We start from the raw sequence: 27,500 nt of genomic DNA, 5'->3' as shown, positions 1-27,500 counted from the left end.
CGTATTGATAAGGAGACGTGCTGATTAGTTTTTGGCGAAGGCAGGTCCAGCCGTTCCAAAGATGCGGGGCAAAAAGTGCCGAAAACGGTAACTCAGTTTTTAAGAGAACGGAGCGTCCGATTTTAATAATTCAAAAAACATTTGACTTGTATTGACAAGATGAAAAATTGATCAAATTTTCATGAGGGCAGGTCTAGCGGTTTCGGAGATCTAACGAAAAAAGTAAAAAAAAATGCCATTTGGCGGTCAAAAATGATCATTAGACATATGCACATCAAATCATCAGATATTTTATAGAGATTTTAACAATAAGTATAAATTTTGTTTGCATTCCTATGGGTTCCGTACCAATATTTATTCGTTAGACGGCGACGCGCCGCTTACGCGCTTTGACATTTTGTCTCTATGCAGTTAAAGCAGTACGATTGATAAAAAAGATCTTCCAAAATATGCCAAAATAAAGAAGAAAACATTATTTTTTCCAAAAAAAATTAAAAAAAAAAAAAAAATTTTTTTGAAAAAATTTTTTTTTTCAAAAAAAAGTAATTTTTTGTTTAATTTATAGTTTCTCAAAAATCTTATTTTTTCGAAGTAAATTTGTTTTAAAAATGTCAATCGTTTTAAAAAAAATAATAATTTTTGGTACGGGAAGTTTCAGCAATTTGCCTTAAGGCACGATGCCTTAATTGCCTTAAGACAGAATTCCACTTACAGCTAGTTTTATTTTTAGTTTCCACTGAATGAAGGCTAGGATTATAGCCGAAACGTATGGATTTAAAATAAATTTTTGAAAGAAATTCATGTTTTTTATTGATGTTATGCCCGATTATCAGACTTTGTATATATATATATATATATATATATATATATATATACATATATTAGGGGGAGGGGTCTTCTATTTAATGTAATATGTTTCCATTTGAAAATAAACGGTGTGAAATGGCCATGGGAAATCTCTCACACTATTCTTCCCTGAATCGAGTTGGAGTTTCACCTAGTTCACGGACCTGCTCTAAGGCAGTTCTACCAGTGGTGCTGTCGAGCCGAAACGAAAAATCCTTTTTGAGCCGGCACGCGTTTGAGCCGGAATTGCCTTTTCTCTAATTTTTGTCGAAATGAAAGTAGCCCACGAACCGTACTAACATACCCAAATGGGCCTACGACTAATGCTAATAATTTTTATTATACATTTGTTGTGAAATAAAATTTCCAAAGTTGGTGGATGTTTTAAACTTTATTAGTTCATTATAGTTATGCTAAAAAAAATTTGCAAAAACATACAGAATTGTATCTGAAATTTTTCCTTTTGGACAGAAACGCATTCCGGAACTAAAGATTTCAGAGGAGAAGAATTGGCTGACGTATTGAAAATAATAATAATAATAAAATGCTGATTTTTTCCTAATTTTTGATGAATTTTGATATGTATTATTATTAACAAAGGTTTGAATTGAACCCGAACCGAAACAAACCGCCTTGTTTTTTTGGACGTAAACTGGATTCCGGAACGTTTTTTTCTTCTGCCCAACTGAAACAAATACGAAAATCGGTCTTTTAATTTTAGCGTTCCGGTAAAAAAAATATTAGCACAACACCACTGAGTACTACCCATTATTTATTATTTACGTGTGTATGTTTCTATTAAAATTACATAGTCTAATAAAGCACCCAGTAACTTAAATTAGATATTTAGTTACTAATATTTTCTCGAATTTCATTGAATAGGATTAGATCCACAGACAAAGGCAGCACTTCTACAACAACTTCAACAATTACAACAAGCTCTTGGACTACCGGTAAATAAAATCAACGGATATAGTAGATAATTAGTATATTGCATGTAACATCTTTAATTGAATAAAAAATATAACATCATTATATAAATATGTAATAACTGTTCCATTCTTTTTGTAGGTAACCAAACCGGAAGAAGTACAATCCTCACCGGATAGTAATAATCTTCCACCTGCGGCACCCCCTCAGCAAAGATTTCCAAGCTTTCCTCAGCCGTATCCACAATTTCCTCCTCAATTTCCTCCCCAATTCCCACCCCAATATCCACCTTATTACCCTCCGCCATACTATCCTCAACAAGGATTTCCACGACGTCGACCGAATCCGCGCCCACGGCAACCCAGACCGAAACCCGTTCCACCTAAGCCAGTAACACAAGCTCCTACTACCGAAAGCAACGATAAAACAGATATGACAAAGGCAGAGAATACTACGCCTGGAGATATGTCTGCAACAACTACAATAGCTACTACTAGTGCACCTATGGCGTCGTCTGATGTTACAACGGAAAAACCTACATCCAGTGATGATAAAACGACACCCGAAGGAGATAAAGCAACTAGCCCATCGCCTGATGTCACAACAGAAATGCCTACTTCTGCCGATGATCAAACAACGCCTGCTGATGAATCTGCAACCACACCTGCACCATCATCTGATGTTACGACTGAAAAGATTTCTAGTGATGAAACAACGCCTGCGGAGGAACCAACTACTATGCCTATAACATCTCCTGATGTTACAACAGAAAAGGCCACTTCTAGCGATGAAGAAACAACACCTCCCGATGAGCCTACAACTACGGCTATGCCATCTTCTGATGCTACAACAGTCAAAGATACATCCAGCGATGAAGAAACAACACCTGCCGCTGAGCCCACAACTACGGTTATGCCACCTTCTGATGCTACATCAGTCAAAGATAACTCTAGCGATAAAGAAACAACACCTTCCATTGAGGCTACAACTACAGCTATGTTACCTTCTGATGCTACATCAGTCAAAGATACGTCCAGCGATGACGAAACTACAACGGCAGATAAATCTACAACGACGCCCTTGGAATCTTCTGATGCTACAACAATCAAAGAGACTTCCAGCGATGACGTAACAACAACTGCAGATGAATCTGCGACAACGCCCTTGCAATCTTCTGATGCTACAACAGAAGAAACCACTTCTAGCAATGCCGAAACAACTCTTGCAGAAGAATCTGCAACCACGCCCATGCTAACTTCTGATGTTACAACAGAAAAGGCTACCAGTGACAAAGAAACAACACCTGATGCATCTACAACTGCACCCACGCAATCCCCAGATAGTACAACTGAAATGCCAACTTCCGGTGATGACGACACAACGACCGAAAATGAACCCACAACTATGTCTTCTGACAGAGCGTCTACAGACGAACCAACAATTGTCTCTGAAACAGAAATGTCTACATCAAGCGATAAAGACACTACACTTGCAAATGACCCAACCATGTCTACTGATAAAACGACACCTGCGGATGAACCCACATCTTCAGAAATTACAACAGAAATGGCTAATACCAGTGATGATATTACGACACCTAGTACATCTATGCCACCTTCCGATGCTACTACAGAAATGTCTAGTTCCAGTGATGACATCACTACAACTAGTGCATCTATGCCATCGTCTGATGTTACAACAGTAATTCCTAGTTCTAGTGAAGATATGACAACTAATGCATCTTTGCCTTCATCCGATGTTACAGCAGAAATGACTAGCTCCAGTGAAGACGTTACGACACCTAGCGCATCTACTACAACAGATGCGTCAGCATCCTCGAGCGATGACGAAATATCTACAAATCAAAGTGTATCAACTGAGTCTGCAACTGAATCAATGTCCTCTTCCAAAAATGATGCACCTTCTACAGTTAGTTCTGCAACATATTTGCCATCTATAGAAAATAGAAATAATTTTGACGAGCCATCTAATGATACTAAATGCGTTTGCCCACAGATTCCTTCGCAAACTCCAAATGAAGTAAATAATCAACAACCACAAAATATGATGTTTCCTAATATACCAGGTTTTCCTAACTATCCAATGTTCCCATTTTTTCCGCCACCTCCATTCTTTGCACCATTGCCACCAATATATCCAAAACCTGACAATAAACCTGCAGGTGAGATAATACTTCTTATTTGAATTAATAGTAGTTTGTAGTCAAAATTGCATATCAAGTATTTGATTATACTCAACAGATATACCATCTGGTGACTTGCAGCAATATTGCAAAGCTCCTCGAGGCCAGTTTGCTATTCCTAACATATGTTCAGGTTTTGTGAATTGCTGGGATGGAGAAGCAACGTATCAAGATTGTCCACAAGGACTTGTCTTTAATGAAAATCTTAAAGTATGTGACTATCCCGAAAATGTACCAAGTGAGTATATGTAGTTATAAGTACTCGATTATTTAGCTTATAAATTTTCACTTTTAAAACCAACAATTTTTCGGTTTTATAAATATACTATAAATATGATCTTATAATATTGAAAAACTGATATTAAATTATTTTAATTTTAGATTGCGCTGATCAACAAGCACCAGTCGATAACCAGATGCCAAAGCAACCAGATTCAGGTATGGTTATTTAATAATATATATATATATATATATATATATATATATATATATTATAAACAAGTAAAGCATTTCCGTTTCTTCTGATCTCATACACAAATTCACTGCTATTAAATAACTGTGATCTTTCCTCATATTTTGTAATGTATACAATGCGACATTTGATAGTAGTAGATATCATGCCATGGATAAATAGTGTTGATTTTATCTATAATGATAGGATAATATCAAACTTTTTAGTTTTTAACTAAATCAAAGCTAACATAAATGGATGTATTTTAAAAGAACTTGCAGATATGAATTGCGATCAGTCAAGTGAAGCTCGGCAAAGCTACAGAGACCCGGAAGACTGTTCCAAATTTTATGTCTGTGCTAATGGAATCAAATTTCAATTCAATTGTCCTCCGTATCTATATTATAATCAGGTAATATTAGTTGTAAATTATATTAAGAACTTTTTTTTTTGAATTTTAGTAATGCCCTACTGGTGCATAAAAATTTTGATTAAAACTGCTCTTTTTATTCTCCAAAAGTGTGCACTCTGCATAAAAAATTGCTTTCGTGCCATATTTTTTCATTAAGAATTCTACAATTTGAAAAACGGCTGTCATGACATAAATATTCAACTGAAAGCTTAAGTGAACAAAATATTTTCGGATCAATTAAGAAACAAAAATAATGTGTGCAAAAAATTTTGGACCTTCCGTATATCAAACTTTAAATTCTCTAACTTTATTTCTTAATTAAGTTTGCTTACTCATTATGAAGGAGCTGGGAGTATGCGATTATGAGTACAATGTTGACTGCTCAGACAGTAAAATGCCCAATAACTATCAGACTGGCGTGGATTATTCAAACAATGGAGACCCATCGTTAGATGCTAACTATCCCGAATACGATTTTAACGACAACGCTTTAGACGCAACAGGTAACAATGTTCAAAGTTATAAAATAACAACTTTCACTTAACTTGTTATTAATGATGTTCTAGCTACTTGCAATGTCGGAGAAGTTCGTTCCATGGATCCCGATTGCTCAGTTGTTGCAATTTGTGACGAAAGTTCTCTTACTGCAACACTTTATGCATGCCCAGCAGGTTTAGGATACGACGTTGAAGCTGGTGGATGTTTACCTTTAGATTTTGTCACATGGTAAGATAAATTACCATCTATCTTGATATTTATGTTTATATTTTTATGGTGTTACTTATTTCAGTTGGTGATGAGCTGCAACACTATCATTAATAATATTATTTCAAGTTCTAAAGTTCTTCTTACCAGATGCTTTCAAAAGGCCATAGATGTGGTATGCTAATTAGAGCCATAAAAAATCCCATGTTCTAATTTTGTACTTAGTAGTATTAATAATAACATTTTTCAATCTAGAAATTTGCCTGTGATTCTAGAATAATTCCTCATTATTTATTTTCTATTTAATTTAATAGAAATATGATTCTTCGAAAACAATTCGATGATAGACAACATGACTTCTTCCTTATTTTTGTCAATTTTCATAAATGGCCATTGGATTTTGTATAATTATATGTAATTATTAAGAAATTAAATCATGAATGTAAAATTAATTGTGTTTATATTATAAGATTGAAACTTAAACATTAAATTTTTGAAATAAAAAAACAGATTTAATTAAAATCTCTATGTCTCTTTCCGTACATTATAATCTTATATAAGCTAAGAGAATGGCATTGAGACTTTTTAAGCATGCCAAACTGATATTGATATGAGCTTACTTATGTTTCACTTTGTAATTTGTATTACAAGTGTAAAATTATAGGTGACGGTATTACTGAGCTAAATTAACGTATTATTCACTTTTGAAATTAATACTTTGATATCCAAACATGATTAATAAAAATTACTAATATTAGTAGAACTAATTGTAAGTGATTTGTATATCAAATTATTTTTGCAAAATCGATGTAGTTCACTTTTATCATTATATATGCAGTAAAAGTCCTTTTTAGTCCGGCACCCAACAGACCAGTGTGTCCTATAGTCCGACAGTTGTTGATAATTTCGTTTCCTTTTCAAAAATGTGCATGTATAGCAAATAAAAGCCTCTACATGTTACTTAGGGTTTTCTCTTTTGCGATGACCATGTTTTCTAAATTTAAGCCTTGGTATTCAAAAGAAGAGAAACGAAAACACAAACTTTCAATCAGAATCGAGAAATTATCAAATTTTTGTTTTTATAAAAATTAAAACTGTTTTTTTGTTAAAAATATTTTAAATACATAAATTGATAAATCAATAACCTAATTGTTACGTGATACGAGCCGCCAGAGAAGCGATGACGCTATTATCACAAAGCAACGAATCGTTCCTAGTGTATTCGAGAACGTGCGAGTGAGACGTGTAATGTAAACTTATACTAGTGCGAAAGAAGCAGATTTATTTAATATCATTATTAACAAGGATTTTCGTATGTAAAGTCGCATACAAATATTTAGAGTCAATTATTTATAGTTAAATATTAATTGTTCCATTATTCTTGTTCGTCAGATGAAATCTTTGAAAAATATGACCAAAGTGTGTGAGTAGTAGGCTTGACGAGGATGTACGAGCAAAACACATTAAGTGCATGCACGAATTAAGCTCGTAAGGCGGTGTATTACAGTATACCTTAGATAATCTAACGATACTATTTTAATGAAATTAACGACAAAAATTGAGAATGACGATTGTATATCTAATTATATTATTTTGATGAAAACAGGATACATTTTTGCATTGTACAAATACACAACAGTTATCAGGTTAAAACGAAGAAAAAGTAAACAGTTGAAATCAGATCTCAATACAAATATTGATGAGTTACATTTTCAAATACTTCATTTTCGTCATTATTTAATAATATTTTCCAAAAGCCAAAAGGGTAGTAGAAATTTTAGTTATATCTTCATATTGGCAATAACACAAATTCATAGTAATCTCAGAGCATTGGGAAACAATAACATTTTCTAAGCACTTTGTGCAAACAACATTTTAATAAGATACATTATAACTAAGTTCGATTTGCTATTTAGCAATAAGGCTCAAAATTTGATATTAAAATAATATGTAAATAGCATATCTACAAAACAAATGAAAGCGCTAAGTTATTGAAACTTTGCAATTTTCCAAATGTGTACACACAAAATATTTAGTATCTTATACAATGTTGTTAGTTAAAATATAATTATGTTTACCACGCTTAGATAGATAATTAATTAAATAGAATTTCATTATAATTAACATTGCCATATGAAAAGATCAAATGAAAGAAAAATTAAACCTATAAATACATATGAATATTTGTATTCGTTGAGATTAACTCCACTACCCAAAGTAAATAAATTCTATATATATTTAATTTTCAAATTACATCATGTATATATTTATAAATATATACATACATACAAATATATTCACTTACTATCCAGTTTCATTTGTATTAGATTTTTAATAACCTATTAGTGCCAGTAAAACAAGGGAAACTTAAAATGATACAAATAGTACAAAAATTGTATGCAAAAGTTACTATACCAGTTTAAACAAAATTCTTGGTCTCGAAGATAAAATATTTTTTATATTTAAAAATATGGACCAAACACTTTGGGTACAATAAGATTATCCCTTGCTTTTACAACACCATTTACATATTCACTGCTTTGTATAAATTTCATTCTTTAAAAAAAAAATTACATAATACATGTGTGAGTCACTCCTATGGTGAATCAAATAGGTGTTACAACTAATGAGCTAGGTTTTGGCTATTTTTAGGTTATTAACAGCAGCACAATCGATAATCAAGCGTGTCAAAATTTCATTAAAATATATAATTAAAACTCGAACAATATCATATTTTTAAAATTACTTCACATTGTATTATAAAGAAAAATACAAGACAATGATTGCACAGGTCCATAAAATAAAAAAAATCATATGCATTGGGTGGGCGATATATGTGTCACATGGTATTTTTTACACTGTACACAAATTTAAAGTTAAAGTTGGGGGTTAAATTGCAAAAAATGGAGAGTAATTTGAAAAGACAAAATCCCCGATTTAGAAATTTTACCCAATTTTAACTTTAGATTCATATTCAGCGGTTAAAAATACATTGGAGAATGTATGTTGCATACCCAATACAGACAACTTTTTTTTATTTTGTGGGCCTATGTTATTTTTCACATCAGCGACATTATGAAACGTCCATGCCAAAAATAACTATTTCATTCTTTTTCAACTATCTAATTCAATAATTATATTTAACTTCATTATAATATGAAATCACTCACACAATATAAGTACAACCAACTATATATGTCTACATATAAAAATACTTATGGGAATGTTTCTAGCAAAGAAATCATATTTTGTAATAATATAATATGCATCCAATTTTAAAACTCATTGAAATTGATTTATAATTATATGTAGTCTGATAAGTACAAATTCTGGAGTGACAATGAATAAAACTGAGAATTATTTTCAAATGCTAAATATTGACCTTAATATGCGCGTATGAATGATATGCTTATCTATAATTTAGATAAACTAGTAAAAAAATGAATTTAATATGATAATAAAATAACTTTAAAATAACCAAAACATAAAACATCAAATTTAAAACCTATTTGATCAGTCAAAAAAAGACTCATGTGTAATTAAAAATACATGTGCATTATCCTATAAAATGATTTTTCACATTCAAAATGTATCTATAGTTACAACAGTTATCCTTGTTGATATAAATTTGCCTATGAGCTTAGTCACACATTTAGTATAACATACATGCACAATTTTTTAGATGTACACACGAATTTGTTTCAACATAGAACATGTGAATGTAAAATATCTGCTTAAAAACTACTTATTACTAATAACTTACTTTTGACCACGCTTATCCTTTGTCAATTTTGCAGTACGAGTGGATCGGCTTGTTGTTGCCACTGGCACAGTTGCATCTGAATAAACACATAAGGACAATGGTATTAACAAAAATCCAGTCATTGCCTTGATATAAGTTCAAAAGTTAACTTCAAGAGCATAATAAAATATGCTCTATAGTTTGACATTAAAGCATAAAAACATTTTTATTAAAATTGGAGTTATGATTACTTACTCCTGCCTGAAGACCGAACTTTTGCGCTTTGTGTTGCAGCAGCTCTAGTAGATTCTTGTGCTTTTCTCTTTGATGTACTATTTTTTGCTTTAGATGTCGATGCAACAGGTACTATAGCAGCTGTGCGACTGCGGCTGCTGGATGCTACCGACTTCACTGGCGCATAGCTTTCCTAAAATTGGTTGAATAAATTCAAAATGCATTTATTGTATGATAGAACTACAAAAATTAAGATTTTTATTAAAATAGAAGAAAGTCAAAACTTTTTAATCTAATAACAATTTAATTATGATAAGCATATCAGATAGTTTTAGTTTGTGGAAAAATAATATACTTTGTATATAATAAATTTCTATAAATGAATGTACTTTTACCTTTTTATTAGGTGAGGCACGTTTAGAAGCAATTTTAGATTTTGTCGCCTTAACTATAGCAGCACTATTTACTTTTCTTTTCTTGTGGGATTTCTTAATTTTTTTAGATTTTTTATTGATTGCATGTAAATGTTTTTTAGCCAACTTTGCTTCAAGCAATTCAGCTTTCCTCTTTGCCTTAGCTGCTTTTTTCTTTTTATTATCAAGCTGAGCTTCATCGCGATACAATGACAAATCAACTAAAAATTTAAAAAATTATTATACAAATAATTGGAATAATGAAGCCAATAAAATGAATGCAGTTCATTTACAGAAAATAAAAACCTACTTATAAAAACATAAAGATAAATTTATAATGGGTGTTATTTAGTTGGGTGTACACTAAACCTTAATTAAAAAAGTTCTACATTTTGTAATAATAGGCAGAATGTATTTACACCCATATTAACTCTCCAAATTGTTTCAGGAATATATGTCATTTTTCTTTTAAATTTAATTTTTGGCATTAGGACTAAAATTACAAACTAGTTTAGAAACAAGAAATTAAGACAAACAAAAGAATAAAAAGATAAAATGAAATCAATATGAAATTTTATAAGTTAAGTTTTGCAAACTATTAGCACACTTTGTTTTACTTATGAAGCTAAGATTATTATTAAAACTTATAAGTTTTACTTGTTATATGGAAATGTTTTAAATTTCTCAATATAAATTAAAAATAAAAAAAATATTACTTCATAACTGTTACATGTTCATAATAACTGTTTAAAAATATATCAAAAACAAATTCTAAATCTTAATAGCAAAAATTCTTTCTATCAATCGGTTTCTTTTAAATATTTATACTTACGTCCATCAGGGTGTTCTTCAGTAATATCTAAATTAGAACAAATTCCTTGTTCCACATTAAGAGCACGCTGTAGAATACTTTTGGTGCGCTCTAATTCTGCAGGAGGCAATTTATACAAACGTTTATCCATTCTATTTAGGTTCAAATTTGTTAAAATGCAATCAAAATCTGCAACAAAACAATATAACAAAATATAAGTGCCAAATTACAACTTACTTATTTTACTACTTAACTTACTTCACTAACTACTTTACTTTTATGTTACACAACACTTTCAATTAGTTCAAAACATGCAACACTTTAGCATACTATCAAAAATCAACTATATAAAAAATTGGTTGAAAATCATAGGCTGTGAAATTATAAAAAAGTAAAATATTACAAAAACATAAATATCTTTCACAACAAATGGAAAAATAAATAATTACCTATAAAGTCATAAAAATCTGGTGAATATGTTTCTCCTGTAGAATCATTTTCGTCTTGAGACAACCAAAGAATGCGAATTTTAGGTGAAGATTTGTAGACATTTTGCATAGCTTGGCAAATAAAAAATCCACCTTCTGAATTGCGAACTGCCAAAAATTCATTCCTGAAAAAAATTAACAATCATTTTGTTTCCAAAATAAATTATCTGCAAAGTACACAAATATTTATGCAATGTATATAATAATTTTATTCGAGATAAATTATCACATTTGAATACTAATGAATATATACGAGAGCTCAATATAATACAAACAAATTTAAAATTCAAAATAAATTGGTAATAACTAACTTGTAAAATATGATTAGCTTGTCATCACTCGTTTTAGATTTAGCCATACTTGCTGAAAGCTTAGTAATCAAAGCAAATTCAGGTAAAGGACTTTGATATGGTTGTGTTTTAACACGTGCTCGTTTGGATTTTTGTGGACTCTCTTCGGAAACTTCAGTATCACTACCTTCCAATGAATCCTGTGTACTATTAACACTCATTTTCAAATCTCTTTTCCTCTTAATGTGAGTTCTAGAAACGGTAGCTAACTTCATAGTGCTTGCTGGTTTTGCAATAAATCTATTCTCTGCAGGAGGAGTCGATGTAATTTGAGTAGTAGTAACCTCTGTACTTATACTAACTGGAGATGAGACTGTAGAAGTAACATTGTTATTAGGATTAACTGTGGTAGGTGATTTTGGACTTTCTGGTTCTTTGGTTTTTACACTAATTGGTTCTACGGATACTTTATTTTCAGCCTCGGGGACTTTAGTACTAGAATCAGTGTCAACTTCTGCTTTAGTTTGATTCGTTGTAATGACCGGATCATTGTTTACATTATTCTTTATTAAACTAGCTGGCTCATCAATTTTATTTTCCCCATCGGCATTTACCCCATCAATTTTAACTGAGTTGTTAACTTTTGCGATGCTAGGCACCAGTTTTTTCTCATCTACAACTTGTGATTTTGTTTCAACAACAGGTTGTGGTTTTTCTACAGTGCAATTTGTAGCAAGTTCAGATAAAATTTGTTTACTTTCATCCATAACCTTATTATCGGCATTAATTTTATTTTCTATATTTGTCTTGGGCTCAATATTTATGTTTTCCATGCCAATATTATTATCAACAGGTGCTTTATCACCTACAATTTTGCTATCTATAGTTGGCTTAACAACTGGGCAAGCATTTGAATTTAGAGGAGCTGCAATTGTGTGACCTGCTGAATTAGAATTTATCAAAACTTCTTGGACACTACTTGGTAGTAAATGTTGAGAATTTAAATGCGAAGCCAAATTTAACCCATGATTAATGGATGTTTTTGAATTACTGGTTGTGTCGATCGTGGAAGCTAGTGTACCGGTGGTGGTACCACCTAACTTGACTGTAGAACTCATTTTCAAATTGTGTAAAAACAATGAAACCTGCAATAAAAAAAATTATTCATAGAAAATTTGTTCAAAATAAATAAATGCAAATGAAATGAGTTTTTCTTTTTTAAATAAATATGTAACTCATTTATTTTTCAATATAAAATAATATTGACACAATCTATTTAAAAATAGCTTAAAGCGGGAGAAATGTTTATTCTATATCATATTCTAATATGTATAAAATTGATAATCTTTAGATAATTTTGCAACCTTTCGAAAAAAAAAAGGTAAAGTACTTACATATAATATGCACACAGATATTGAAATAATATTAAAACGAGATAAATTTGCCGCAACATAGCAAGATGACAGAACATAAATATGTATTTAAAAAAATGACTTGTTTACAAATTATACCGCCATTCAAAAACAAAAAACAAATGCGATTGCGGATATTTATTAATTAATATGAGGATTTTAGTTGTGATGATGATTAGATTTCAAATATTCAGAGAGGTTTATTAAGTATGCAAATAGACGCATAGTATTTGTCAATTATACAAACATCGCTAATGATAAAAAATGTGCTTACAAAATTATATTGAAATTGAATAACAAATAAAAAATATGAATAAATACCTTTAAACAGCGTTGATAAATATTAGAGTAAATATATTAAACTCAATTATTTAATACACATTAGTTCACATTATCAGAGTCTGTTCCAACAGCACTTCATTTCATCATATTTACAATCACTTAACAGAATGGGTATCTAGAAATTTCATAAATATATACTTTAAAATAATTATTAAAGTTAAATTAACCCTTTACTTTTTGTTCAATTCTTATTTTATTGACAGAGTAATATAAAAATCTACACAAGAAAATACACACAACGCCATCATCGAATTAAATTTCGACAAAGAGTGATGTTACTCAAAGAGCACATAAATCGCCGACTTTTCCAGTTTCAAATGATGTGCCGGCGATAGCTCCATCTACAATCTGTCGAATGTACTGCATAGAAATCATTGAATTTATGCCACATAAAATTCCACGAGTGGTGCATGGCATCGTGCCTTAGGCAAATTGCTGGAACTTCCCGTATCGTAATTAAACATTCAAGTAATGAATATTCAATAATTGTTTTAAATAATTTCAAATTTATTTTTTTGGTAATTTTCAATTTCTTTCAAAATTTTGAAAATTTTAAAATCCGATATTTGTTTTTTTTTTAAATTACAGTTTTTTTTGCTTTTCCAAATAAATAAATGTCTTTATACTCACAATACAAGCAAAATGTTTTTTGTATCATTCTAATCGGATGCTGCGTTTTTTTCAAAAACTGAAATTTTAGCACCTTTGCTCCGCATCTCCTAAACGACTGGACCTGCTTTCGCCAAAAACTAACCAGCACATCTCCCCGTCAATGTAAATCGAATGTTTTTTTAATTATTTAAATCGGTTGATCCGCTTTCTTAAAACTGACATTTTTAGCACTTTTTGCTCCATATCTCCGAAGCTGCTGAACCTGACGTCAAAAACTAATTAGCACGTCTTCTCATCAATAGGAATCGAATGTTTTTTTGAACCATTCAAATCGGTTAATCCGTGCACCCGAAATCGTCGACGATAAATTGTCTCCATGCATACACAAGGGCCGGTCCTGTCTTGCATGCGATGCATGCAAAAAATGCGGGCGCACGTCTTAGGGGGCGCCAAAACGTGTTTCGGAAATTTAATTTATAATATATTATTTATATAAAATTTAGAACACTTAATAAATTATGATAAACAATCTAAGTTAACTAGGGATACGCAGACACAAAAAATTAACCGATTAATAACTCTGCAAATTAGTAAATAACAGCTCTGTATATTGATTATTCTACTTATTCTATTTTTTCTTTATTTGAAATTATCTAGTATTAATATATATAAAATAAATATTAAATAATTAATAAATATATAATATAAATATTAAATTATTTATTGGACATTATTGACGAAAAATTGCAAGCTGATTTAGTTGAAACAGAACTTGTTAAAAACTATAAACAAATTATAATAAGTAAAATGAAAAATGGGGAGTCAGTGCTTAGAAAATGGCATGTTTATTCCAAGAAATTGAACTGTAACTTTTGTTTTTGTTCCAAATGTTTCGCATCTGATGAACTGAATTGAATGTTGAAGATATGCGTGGTTAGGGTTATGGAAATGGAACAAATATGAAAAATGGAAGCAAAATTTGCTTTGCTTCATACTCCATATTTAATTTAACTATGCGAAATAATACATATCAAATATTATTAGTTACTTTTTCAATATAGTTCAAGAAATGTGAAATTTCTTTGCATTTTTTACTGATTTTTGGACAATACTTTAAAAATACGTTAAAAATTTGACTTTAAAACAACAGACTGATACTCTGAATATGACGGGGGAGCAAGGATGAATACAATTCGGCTCTTACGATATCAATGAGGAGAAGTTTACGAAGCAATTTTGAATATTGTAAATAATGAAAAATTAAATTAAATTGAAATTTAAAAAATCCAACATGAAATACGAGTGTTATGAGTTCTAGTTTTTTTAGCCCCTCTTAGCATAATTTGCTCAATAGAATAAATGGCATAATAACTAAATAAAATGTTTTAAAACCTAAATATTACGTTAAAAATTATAATCAACCCGCGAATTGCTTCGATTTTCTAAATAAATTTAAAATCAATGTATTTTATACGCTTTTATATTATACCTAATTTTTTGCGTACTAAATCCAGAATAATTAAAAATTAATTTTTAAAAAATATGTGAGTATTTATATAATTTAAATTATAAAGTGTTAAAACATGTAAAATTAATGAGGGGGCAGGGCGCCAAAAAAAAGTTGCATGCGGGCGCTAAGGACCCCAAGACCGGCCATACATACACACACAGATTTTAGAATTCAACTACTGTTTTTAGGACTTTAACATTCGTTTCGTTTATACAAACAGTTTCATTAAAATACAAAAAAACATTTTTTTTTTTTAACATACTATTATTACAAAGAAGTGGCACGGCCGTTCTATGGCAAAATCTAATTAACACAATCCATAGGTGATATATTTTGAACAGTTTTCAAATTTTCAAAATAGTTTCGGAATTTTTTGGGAAAACGCAGACGAAACAAATTTGCACTTATTTCCTAATTCTGGGCCAAGTGGTGTGATCATCGATGTGACTAGCACCAACTATTCTCCGGTTTGCTGGTTCGACTCCGGCACGACCAAAGCCCGGCATCAGGCGGCTTTGATGTCCAATTTTCACTTGAGGTTGTAGATTTCAATATAATTGGAAATAACTGCAACGCAACACATAGGAGAATGGTAAACCGATGGGTTGCTTTTCATGAATCATTAGGTTACTGATCTGAGCCGGTCCTTATAGAGTATCATCGAATGTCTCCTGTTCTGGATTTGTGTAACTGTTTTTGAGAAAACTTTGACAATAGACCAAATTTTAGCTCGCATTCAAACACAACCATGATTTTTCACTATTTTGGTCTCAAACGGCGCAGAATGACTTGAAACGTTGAGAAAGCATAAAATTAACGGGTCAGATTTTCTAAGAAATTATCAAAGTGACAACAATGTTACATTAAATGATGATGCAAAAGTATAACTAAATTCTAGAATGAATTGACATGTCTGTACATATATTTAAAAAGTTTTTTTTTGTTATTAATACTAAATCTCAAATGTGATTACATTGTTAAATGTTTTAAATATTTAAACAAAATATCTACCAAAATCAGAATATTAACAATGGACAACAATATTTGATTTAAATTAAGAAACTATAAATAAACTAAACGTAAAAACTGACCTATAGTTTATGAACCAAACTGAGCAAAGGAGTAAATATTTGATGAATAAAGCAATTTTTTTTATTAACTTTCTAAATAGCAATCAGAACGAGTTACAATTTTATAAGCTATTGTGATGTATGTAACTCAAATACAGTATTTGAGTAATAAAGCCATTGAAAATACATTTATTCGGCCCAGTCATAATCTTGACAGATCAGCCACGAATTATTTTTAAATGATTTAGTTTACTATATGTGACCACCCAAATGTATTTAGTAGTACAAGAAATGAACTAATTAACGATAACATTTATTGATATATTTACAATTTAATTATGAATATTTATTTTATTATGATTATATTAATAAATCAATACATTTTTTTTTAATTTTCAACCACTATTACAATATCGAGACTAATAATGAGTTTAAAACTCACCTTAAGTTAATTAAGTTAAAATTACTAAAAATCGACATTTAATAACTAAAATTAATTGTAAATAAATTAACCATATTATCAAATAAATTATAATATATATATATATATATATATATATATATATATATCAATAGTTCAACTATGAAAACACCCTTGTAGGTCTTGGAAAGAATGGGAATACGCCTTGAAAACAAGTTGCGCAATTAAGGGATGACATAACAATTGGACAGCACTTGGTCTCAAATCTGGATCAAAACACAACAAACCCTGAATAATATTCCATAAAGGTGTGCTGTATGTACCGGGATCAATAGGAGTTATTTTTGCTTCCATTATTTTCATTACAAGACCAGCCAGTGTCTGAAATTTAAAAAATGATGATAAAAAGTGAAGAATGATCTAAGCTGAATTGTACATCATACTTTTGTTTATATGTTCTATACATTTGTATTTATAGTTATTTTATCACTTCAAAACTATAGTATTGAGAATTTCATATAAATCAATTATGCTAAACATAAACGAAAAGATTGTAGCAAATCGATACTGGCGATACGACTAGCAAGTCGAAATAGACGAAAAAAGAAGAAAACTATTTATCAATTCAAATAAGTTTAGCAATTAGTATAGAATACTTTTTTCGTTTTTAATGGCATTCAGAAGACAGATACTAAGAGCTAACGTGCTGACACTTCTGTGATTATTTTAAGGAAACACGATCCCTGGAACCCAAATACCAGGATCCCGATATGAGAATACCAGTATTCTGATATTACAGGTATTATGTTAAAAATTTATATTATGCATTATGTATTACACATACCGAGCCAAGTATGGCACGATCGACAAGCGACGGTGTCGGTAATATGAAGCAATTGTTTTAATTGTTTATATTTCACGTCTGATACCCAATGAATAGGTCTCGTTTACAAAAATGTTTATGTGTCCACGCGAATCAGACATATCTAATTTGTTATCAATGGTTTATAAAACGTAATATACAAACAAAACAATATGATTTCTTATATTGTATATTCTACCTAGAAACCGTTCATATTCATATTCATATTCATAAGAGTAAGACAGCAACACTAACAAATATATAAAGAGTGTAGCACAGAAATGAATAATTTGTAATTAAATAAATTAGATTGTCAACCCCCGTAGGGTAAGATATAGTAATCGCAAGAAAATCGAAGAAGAAAATGGTTATATATCTTTACGTTTCAAAGCCATCTGAACATTTTGGCATACCTTCCTTAGGCAAAATTGATGTACGTGTGTGTATGTATGTGCGGATGCAATCTTTTGTCGACGATTTCGAAAATAAAGTTCAATTGATTTGAATGATTAAAAAAAAACATTCGATTTCAATCGATGGGTAGACGTGCTGATTAGTTTTTGGTAGGCTTGCACCGAATATTCAATTACTATTCGGTATTGAGCATATTCGGCACATTTTATAATATTCGGCCGAATACCGAATAGTAACTTACTATTCGGCCAAATACCGAATAGTTAAAATCGAAGGCGCCGTCGCCGCTCAGCGGCTGCGTTGTTGGTGTTGGCGATGGATCTGTATTTAGAAGCGTTTAGTTTACATAATATGATGCGAAGAATTGATCGTTGTAAATATAATAATTTAAATTTTATCGATATTTGAGATTAAAAATGAAGAACTTTTTTCTGAATATTCACAAAAAACTTTATTGTTACATGCTTTTACCATTTAAAAAAAATCATTCAATGGTTACACGCATGTGTAGTATCAATACAATAAAGTCATTCATTATACTTGATCTAAGCATTTCCATAGAAAGAGCTATTAAACAATATTTTTGATTATTTTTTACTTATTTTATTATGATTAGCATTCCTAACATATAAGAAATAATATTGAGTTTATAAAAGAAAACATTAAATGTTTATGAAAGAAAATATTAGAATCGCTTTTTACATGATTTTACCATATATTTCCCTATCACATGTGGTATTCAAGTATATTGGTATTGGCCGAATTGTATAAATGGTGCCAAATATTCTAAATAACAAAGAGTAACCGAATAGTAGTTGCAAGCCTAAACATAAAACTTGAATAAACAATGTAGCGCGTTAGTAATATAACAATTACTGATAGTAATTACATTAATACAAACGGGCTTAGACAACAAAAACCTGCCAAATAGTTGCTTATTATTCGGTATTCGGTCTCTGGAGCATGCCGAATATTCGGCAAAATGCCGAATATACTGTTCGTTGCAAGCCTGCAAGTTCAGCTTTTTGAAAGAATGAGTGTCTAATTTGAATGATTCAAAAAACATCTTACTTCTATGAACAAAATAGAAAATTGACTTTTGAATGTTTGAAGTTCAATTATATAGTTCAAACGTGTGCCCTCGACATTTTTGACAGTATGGAACAATCGATTTAAATTATTTAAAAAAACATTCGGTTCTTACTGACCGCAAAACGTTTCGGAGGTAAGGAGCGCAAAAAATGGTAATGCAGTTTTTGAGAAAACGGATCATCTGATTTGAAAAACATTTTGCTTGTGTTGACGGTGTGAAGAAATGCTTTTACAAATATTTTTAAATTTTGAAAAGCATAAAGAGATTGTGATGGATCTGTATGTTTGAAAGGCTTTAGTTTACATGATATGAAGAAATGATTTCTTTATTCTTTATATTACATTAATTTGAACTTTATCGACTTATCGAGATTATAAATGAACACGCAAAGAACTCTTTTCTGTATATTCATACGGTTCCTTATTATTATGTGTTTATGTAATTTAATAGAAGGAATCATTCGACGGTTACACGCATGGGTTGTATGTATTTATATATATATATATATATATATATATATATATATATATATATACAATTGCCTTTATTATATTCAATCCATGCATTTTTGAATAAAAAATAGCTATCAAAAGCTCTTTATAGCAGAAAATAAGAACGAACCAATAAGAGTAATATATCACGTCATGATCAAACAAGTGCGTATTATAAAACTTTAAATAAAGTTTTGCTGGACAAAAAAAATAAATAAAAAAGATCAAACAAAGGGTGCAAACTTTCAAGAAATTTCTATAACTGCAATATTGCAGCAAAATATTTATCGGCGCTCGGAAGTATTATTTATTCAAAACTCCTTTTTATAAGAAACTGGAATGATCTACGAAAAAGAGAAGTAAATTACTTCCCAAAAATTGCAGAAAAACTTTTTTCTTCACTATGATCTTCGTAATATGTAATTATAAATGAATATAAATACATATATGTAAAGAATAACTTTATTCTTCATTTTTCGATTTATTTTGCTGCCACATGTTAATTTAGTATTCGGAATTCGGCCAGATAGTATAAATGGTGCTGATTATGCCAAATAAAGAGTAACCGACTAGTCACCCCATCAATGAATAATACTAAAAATATAATAAACAGCTTTTTGCTTTGTTCTTGATTAATAATTTCATGATTTACATTAAAAATGTAAATTATGAAATTATAGTTTAGGAGCCCGTGATTTACTGTATTTTGCAATGAAAATGTAACATAAGTGCATGTATTCAACTAAGTTGATATTTTCCATCAGGGCACTTTTTATTTTACAATAGTTAAATTAATTAATTGAATTAATATGTACACAAATTACCGTTGCATCGAAAGCCTTTCTCAACGTGCACATTTCATATAAAATGCAGCCAATTGCCCACATATCACTTTTGTAGCCATAGGGCTTATTCTGACACAATTCTGGTGACTGATAATATGGTGTTCCAATCACACTAAAGGCTTTACTTTGACTAAAAGAAACAAACTGATTATAGATATTCTACAAATGACGATACATCTTCAGAATTAACACAAATAAAAAAAAAATTATTTCGAGCAGCTTGAGTGTGGCTCACACACACTATATATATATATATATGACTGTAATTAAATATTCAACTAAAAGCCTTTATCTTTCTTCAAAAAAAAGTATAATTAATTGTTCCATTATTTTATTCGAAGTTTCGACGATAGGGATGGCTCTTCTTCGGGAACTGAAGTAATTCATTTTTTACCTTTGTAACTAAACATTTTTCAAATCAACCACTCAACTGTAATCAAAATACACCAAAAACTAAGTTTAAAAATACATCGAGAAAATATATATTCACCCCAGTGAGTAGTTTCTAATACAAGAGTTTTCAACACATTTTCTTTACTAATTCTAAAAATAAAATGAAGAATCGGTCAAGAAAATGAATTGAATTGTTGAGCGCATGATTTGAAAAATGTTTAGTTATAAAAGTAAAAAGTGAATTCATTTAATTTTAAAATAATTACCCATATCCCCAAAGCACTGAATAATATAATTGAAAAGTGAATAAATATCTTTTTGAAGAAAAAAGAAGACTTTTAGCTCAAAAATTGAAAAATTATAAAATCGCAATAATCACTTCAATAATATTTTTGATATGCCAAAATCTCCAATCTTCACCACTAGACCCGCTGATAAAATATATTTTCACATTTCAAGTCCCGATGTAAAATTCCCTTACTATGAATGTATTGGACACCCATTGCAATTTGGCTTAGAATATGCAGTACCTCCTGTAAGACATTTTATTTTTATTATTAACATAATATAAATTTTTGAAATACATTTATTATATCAAACTTAAAAAATTTCATTGGACTATCCAGATTCGAATTTCGGTTACTAATTTTACTTACCTTTTGTTTGAAATATATTTTTTGTACTTGAATATCTTTTTGGATTAGAATTTTTTTTTCTCTTTATATCTTTGCACCTATTTCGTCATAAAACATCAACAAATATTTTGGTAGTATTTAGAATGTCTAAATTAGAAAATGCAATACCGATATACCGAAAAACTGGTATACCGCCTAATTTTTTGGCGGTATTAGTAGCGGTATTTACCTTAAAATTACTTTAAAATTACCTTAAAATTACCTTAAAATTACCGGCACTAGTTGGTACATATTACACTCGAGATTAAATTTCTCGGAACAAATTGATCTTTAATTTTCGTAATCGCTTGAACAGATATATCTTTAGGTGGTTCTATTATATAAACAAATGACAAAGTATTATCTCAACTCGTCATTAAACTGATTATTGCTTTCCAAAGGACTTCATATCGTGTTACAATAAATAGAATCTGATTGATAGATATTGATGTTCCTGTTATATTAAAATGAAACGGTTTTATAAAGTAACATTTGCGCCAGAATGTTTTATTTCATAAATAGTCACAATCAACAAAATAAAGATTTACTATCAGTAATTGTTTTATTACTAACGCTACATGTTTATACAAGTTTTATGCCTAGGCTTGCACCACTATTCGGCTACTCCTAGTTATTTGGAATATTTGGCACCATTTATAATATTCGGCCGAATACCGAATACTCGAATACAATATGTGATAGGAAAATAAATAGCAAAATCAAGAAAAAAACGATTCTTTACATATATGTAAATGTATTTCCAATTATTTCTTTCATAAATTCAATATTATTTCTCATATATTAGGAATGCTAATCATAATAAAATAAATAAAAAATGATTAAAAATATTGTTTGTATATTTTGCGATAAAGTGCCAATAATAGCTCTTTTATTTGGAAATGCTTAGATGAATGGCCTTATTGTATTGATACAACATATGCGTGTAACCATTAAATGATTCATATTAAATAATATAAATATGTAACAATAAAGCATCTTGTGAATATTCAGAAAAAAGTTTTTTGCGTGTCCATCGATGTCACAAGATGTCATCGATAAAGTTTAAATTATTATATATACAATAACAAAATCATTTATTCATATCATTATCAAATTACATAAACTAAACACTTCCAAATACAGATCCACCACGAGCTCTTTATCGCATATAAAATAAAATACCAACAATGCTGTCGCTGAGCGGCGGAGGCGCCTTTGATTTTAACTATTCGGTATTCGGCCGAATAGTAAAAAAGGTGTCGAATATGCCGAATACCGAATAGTAAACGAATATTGGGTGCAAGCTTAGTTATAAACTATCTTGATAAGGTATCGGATCTTTAATTATGGAAACACGTCCATACCCTTTGCAAGGTACCTAATTTCCTATCAAAAACTTTTGTATTTTCAGCTTTTAACATCAAATCTTTTTTATTTTTGCAAAAATACTCTTTATGCAAACCATTTATAAACTATGTACAGTTTGTGCGCAAAAAGAAATATTTGTACAATGGGAAAATGGGAGAGGTGGACAACTTTATATAAATTGTTTTTTTTTTAAGTAAAATTTGTTCTTTATTATAAGGTGAGGAAAATATGAATTAAAATTCAGTAAAAAAAACACTAACTGACGTAAAGCGTGATGAAGAATTATTCGATTACTAAAATGGCTATTGTGAAATATTTTAATTCCGCCTTATAATTATTAAAATTAAAAGAAAATTGATTCCAAGATTTAAAAACAAAAATAGTTTTTTGAAGTAAAAAAAGTTTCATGTATTAACTTTGAAAATATAGAACATTAAAATAAATAAAATTGGACCCTTGGAAAAAAATGTTAGGGATAGACAACTTTTGATAAAAACAAATAGTATTTTGAAGTAAAAAGAAATTGACCCCATCATTTAAAAAAAATTTACGGTTGAACCAATAAAAATAAATTGATTTTTAAAGTAAAAACTATTTTTATTTAAAAAAACTGAACTAATATTATGTAAAAATATTCAATAACTGAACGCGGGATAAAAATATATTTGTTTTTGTTTTATTGTACTTAGCAAACTATACACAAGTACATTCAGCTATTTTACAGATATATTTATTTGACAGCGTGAGAAGGATCGCTATTCTGCGATAGCACCTTCTTAGATATTATGTGTTTTGTTGTAGTAAATCATTGCAGATTCTGTTTTGTGACGCTTTGGCGGTAAAGACTTGAGCAGGTCACACGCGATAAAAAATGTCCGAATTAACAAAATGGCTATAAAAAATAGGGATTGGTGATAAAAAGTTAAAAATTCAGAGTTGTATGTATATTTAATGCCACATTTTAAAAAAAAAACAAAAAATCGTCTAAACAAAGCATCGAAGGGTGAACAACTCTTATCACTTAGGGGTATGAAAAATTGATAGTAGCCGATTCTCAGACCTTCTGAATATGAATATAAAATTTGGTAAAAATCGGTAAAACCGATTCGGAGAAGTACGGGAACGAACATTGTGACGCGGAAATTTTATGCATAGGGATCGTTCAAGTATTACGTAAGCAGATTTATTACAATTATTTCCCCCCCCCTCCCCTTTGTCAGCAAAAGTAAGCTAATTTCTTACCAAAATAAGCAAAATAAGCAAATCAATATGAATTATCTAAATTCAATAACTATTTTATAGTACAAGATATTTTTGCGGGGTTTGTTCGTAGGTAAGCGGTTAAGAGCGACAAGACTTGATTCAGAGGTCCCGGGTTTGATACCCATTTCGAGCAGCCTGACGTCAGGTAGCAATAAAAATATTTACCCTATTACAGAAATTATAATAATATATCATACAGAGATGTCACAACTGTTTGGGTTGCCATTTGTCATACAGACTAGTCAAAATCAGCAGAACAGCTTATGTGGCTATTATAGGTTGTGATTGCTGTTAAAAAAATAACAAAAAAAGACATTTTTGCATTAATATTTTGCTTTGGTCATTGTAGAGGTTGTAGCAAATATAAACAAATAATTGGTAATATTTTACCAACATCACAATAGCCATACAATAGCGTTTACGAAAGGAGAATTATTTTGAATATAATACCATTTCTATTGTTTGAGATTTGTTTTAAACACTCATAATTTTACAATGAGAAATATGAACTATATTTATCTAAAACAAAAGAAAGGAACAATTCGTTCACCAACTCCGGTCCTTTTACCATTATCAAACTATATGACTTAACTTAACTTAGTACAAAGCTACGAAAAAAAAAACAAAACAAAAATTCAATTTTTTGAATTTTCCTTTTTTGAGCAAATAAATCAGATTCCCAAACAATTTTTAAACTTTTGAAAACGTGACCTGTGGACACCCAAAAAATTGGCAACTTCTCTGAAAAGGGGTAAAAAAATCAAGTTTTTGAAAAAAAAATATTTAAGTAAGCCAGCAAAAAATTGGGTATTTTCAAAATTGAAATTTTTTTAAATTGGCAAAATTGGAAATTTTCCAATGCGTGAAAATCTATAATGGGTAAAACTTTTACAAAAAATAATAGCACCACTCGACATAAAAAAAATCACTGATAACGATAGTAAATAGTTATAGTATGTTACGATAGTAAATAGTTATAGTAAGTTATAGTAATCGCAAAAACATCAAAAATGAAAATTTTTATATATCTTTACGTTTGAAAGATTTCTGAATATTTTGGCATACCTTAGAAAAAATTGATGTATGTGCGTGTGTGTGTATGTGTGTGTGTGCGGATACAAATTTTCGTCGACGATTTCGGGAACACCGATCAACCCATTTGAGTAATTCAAAAAACATTAGATTCGCATTGATTAGAAAACGTGCTGAATAGTTTTTGGCGAAGGCAGGTCTAGCCGTTCTGAAGTTATGGGGCAAAAAGTGCCAAAAATGGTAACTCAGTTTTTAAGAAACGCAGTGTCCGATTTTAAAAATTCAAAAAACATCAAGACTTTCAAAAAAATTTAAAGTTTCAAATAATTTTCGGAATTTTTCATAAAAAAATAAATTTTGAAAAATTAAAAACAAAAATGATTTCTTACAAAAATTTGAGAATATTTCGATAATTTCAAAAAAAACATCGAATATTTTCAAAAATTTTCAAATTAAATTTCAAAATATATGTGACCCACACTAGGAAATTGACATAGCTGGCGGGTGTTGCTTAAGAACTAAGGTAATTAGGGGCTGACACTATAGTTTTATACTTCAAAAATTTAATTAAACTTATACTACATTAAGCAGAAACCAACAAACTTTTATTTTTTACTTATATTACACATTTCGTGACGTTTAAAAGCTGCATATTATGAAGAATATGAATTTTTCAACTTTTCAAACGGCAATATCTCAAAACGGTGATTCTAACTAAAAAAATTAATAATAACAATTTCATAGAGAATTTTATATTAATAAACCTATCTAACATAATTTTTAAAAAAGTTTATGGTTTCGGCGGAAAATGGCAATAATTAGATTTTTGCATCTTTGACCTTGAATAAAAAAAATCGCAGATGTCGGATCGATTGGGACTTTTGACATTTCATTTGTAATGGCCTATTTAACATCTGTACCAAATTTCAGCTCTATGCGAATTATTCCTAACTAAAAACTTAATTTGACTGGGGTAACATAGACGACGAGTAAAAGCATTTTTAGGCAAAATGTATTGTTTTGATTAACTTTTAATCTTGACGATGTATATACAAATTCTCGATCAAATTTTTATCAGCACTGTCTATAAGTTCGGCTTTGCGCGGACGAAAAACTTGTCAAATAAAATGTTGTAAAAGTAATGAAAACAAATATATTTGCATTAAGTGTACATTGAAAAAAGATTGAAAGACGTTCTGCATAAATATTTGATTTTATTTGTTTTTTTCTTATAATTTCTTTTCGAAATTATATAAAAATAAATTTAGTTGAAACTTCATGAAAATTTCTTTACTTTATAAACTTCAAATCAATCATCTGAACTAAATAATAAAACAGATAACTTTTTAATTGTAAGTCAACTTGACCGCAAGCGGTAGGTATAGGTATACAGATGTACATAATTGTCGGTAGGGTAAGTGTTAAATGAAATAATTATTGATATCCATCAGATAATCTCTATGCAAACAATGCGGCGATATGTAATATGATAAAAAAATAAACAATATTACAATGGTTGTTATCGATATATGCAAGTGAATCATACCTAAAAATTAAATACATTTAAATATTAGTATGTATATCATATTACCATTTCAGGCAGTGTTATTGTTTTCGACGTTAAATAACTGCTCAGTGTCCCTTTAGAAGCATATTCCATTACAATAAAAACAGAATGATCATTATAAAATGTCTCATGATATCCAATTATATTGGGATGTGATAATTTTGCTAAAATCACTATTTCGTTTTTAACACTCTAAAATATTTTTTAAATCATTTATTAATACATATATATATATATATATTTTATATATATATATATATATATATTTAAATTATACAAACAGACAAGAATATTTTATACCTCAAGCTCACGTGATCTGAAAATTCACACAAATTTCCTTCACAACTACCGTTTCAGAATCTTTCAATCGTTTGCATTTGTACACAGTCCTAAAAAGTACAAAAACCAAATTATTCTATATAAATTACGATAGTTATAAAATATAAATCTACCAAAAACTTTCGCATCAAAGATTTTGGTAATGATGGAATTTTTGTAGTTAATTGATATTTGTTAAATACATACACAAATTCAATTCTACATTGAACAATATAGGTATATAAATTATGTTTTGCACTGCAAAAACACACAATATACCATTATAGA

General features: G+C 29.7%; 3 protein-coding genes across 4 annotated transcripts; 1 reads left to right on the top strand and 2 right to left on the bottom strand.

The window, feature by feature from the left end:
* The first annotated feature begins 942 nt into the window (after positions 1-942).
* Positions 943-5,795, top strand: LOC113375918 (cell surface glycoprotein 1-like). The gene is made up of 9 exons (XM_026615857.1): positions 943-1,000; positions 1,729-1,799; positions 1,918-3,958; positions 4,038-4,217; positions 4,361-4,417; positions 4,703-4,842; positions 5,186-5,345; positions 5,409-5,568; positions 5,633-5,795. Exons 1-9 carry the CDS (start codon positions 943-945, stop codon positions 5,637-5,639), a joined length of 2,874 nt encoding a protein of 957 aa, XP_026471642.1. The 3' UTR covers positions 5,640-5,795.
* A 3,288-nt stretch (positions 5,796-9,083) lies between these two features.
* Positions 9,084-13,502, bottom strand: LOC113376966. 2 transcript variants are annotated; one of them, XM_026617103.1, is made up of 8 exons: positions 13,454-13,502; positions 13,259-13,394; positions 11,547-12,670; positions 11,197-11,360; positions 10,769-10,936; positions 9,919-10,157; positions 9,545-9,716; positions 9,084-9,386 (listed from the first exon to the last, which is right to left on the bottom strand). In XM_026617103.1, the coding sequence occupies exons 3-8, from the start codon at positions 12,641-12,643 to the stop codon at positions 9,307-9,309; spliced, it is 1,920 nt and encodes a 639-aa protein (XP_026472888.1). In that variant the 5' UTR covers positions 12,644-12,670; positions 13,259-13,394; positions 13,454-13,502; the 3' UTR covers positions 9,084-9,306. The 2 variants fall into 2 exon arrangements, with proteins under 2 accessions (XP_026472888.1, XP_026472889.1); XM_026617104.1 differs by lacking the exon at positions 13,454-13,502 and having other exon boundaries at positions 13,259-13,422.
* Positions 13,503-17,048: 3,546 nt separating this feature from the next.
* Positions 17,049-21,420, bottom strand: LOC113375917 (serine/threonine-protein kinase Nek3-like). The gene is made up of 3 exons (XM_026615856.1): positions 21,370-21,420; positions 20,577-20,727; positions 17,049-17,273 (listed from the first exon to the last, which is right to left on the bottom strand). The coding sequence occupies exons 2-3, from the start codon at positions 20,637-20,639 to the stop codon at positions 17,049-17,051; spliced, it is 288 nt and encodes a 95-aa protein (XP_026471641.1). The 5' UTR covers positions 20,640-20,727; positions 21,370-21,420.
* Between the last annotated feature and the right edge of the window lie 6,080 nt (positions 21,421-27,500).

This window comes from Ctenocephalides felis, unplaced genomic scaffold, assembly GCF_003426905.1.
Source record: "Ctenocephalides felis isolate EL2017-DRISC unplaced genomic scaffold, ASM342690v1 CF-g0.4_SCAFFOLD_01886, whole genome shotgun sequence".
Taxonomy (NCBI): domain Eukaryota; kingdom Metazoa; phylum Arthropoda; class Insecta; order Siphonaptera; family Pulicidae; genus Ctenocephalides; species Ctenocephalides felis.
The sequence above is the reverse complement of the archived record's forward strand: the minus strand, read 5'-3'. Positions and strand labels throughout refer to the sequence as shown.

Coding starts and splice junctions, on each gene's coding strand:
- LOC113375918 (XM_026615857.1), top strand. CDS start 943: ATGGCCATGGGAAATCTCTCACACTATTCTTCCCTGAATCGAGTTGGA. Junction 1,001..1,728: donor TCGAGTTGGAGTTTCACCTA/GTTCACGGACCT, acceptor TTCATTGAATAG/GATTAGATCCACAGACAAAG. Junction 4,843..5,185: donor CGTATCTATATTATAATCAG/GTAATATTAGTT, acceptor CTCATTATGAAG/GAGCTGGGAGTATGCGATTA.
- LOC113376966 (XM_026617103.1), bottom strand. CDS start 12,643: ATGAGTTCTACAGTCAAGTTAGGTGGTACCACCACCGGTACACTAGCT. Junction 10,158..10,768: donor TGAAGAACACCCTGATGGAC/GTAAGTATAAAT, acceptor TTAAATTTTTAG/TTGATTTGTCATTGTATCGC. Junction 9,717..9,918: donor GTGCCTCACCTAATAAAAAG/GTAAAAGTACAT, acceptor AACCAATTTTAG/GAAAGCTATGCGCCAGTGAA.
- LOC113375917 (XM_026615856.1), bottom strand. CDS start 20,639: ATGTGGGCAATTGGCTGCATTTTATATGAAATGTGCACGTTGAGAAAG. Junction 17,274..20,576: donor GAAAGGCTTTCGATGCAACG/GTAATTTGTGTA, acceptor TTTAAATTTCAG/ACACTGGCTGGTCTTGTAAT.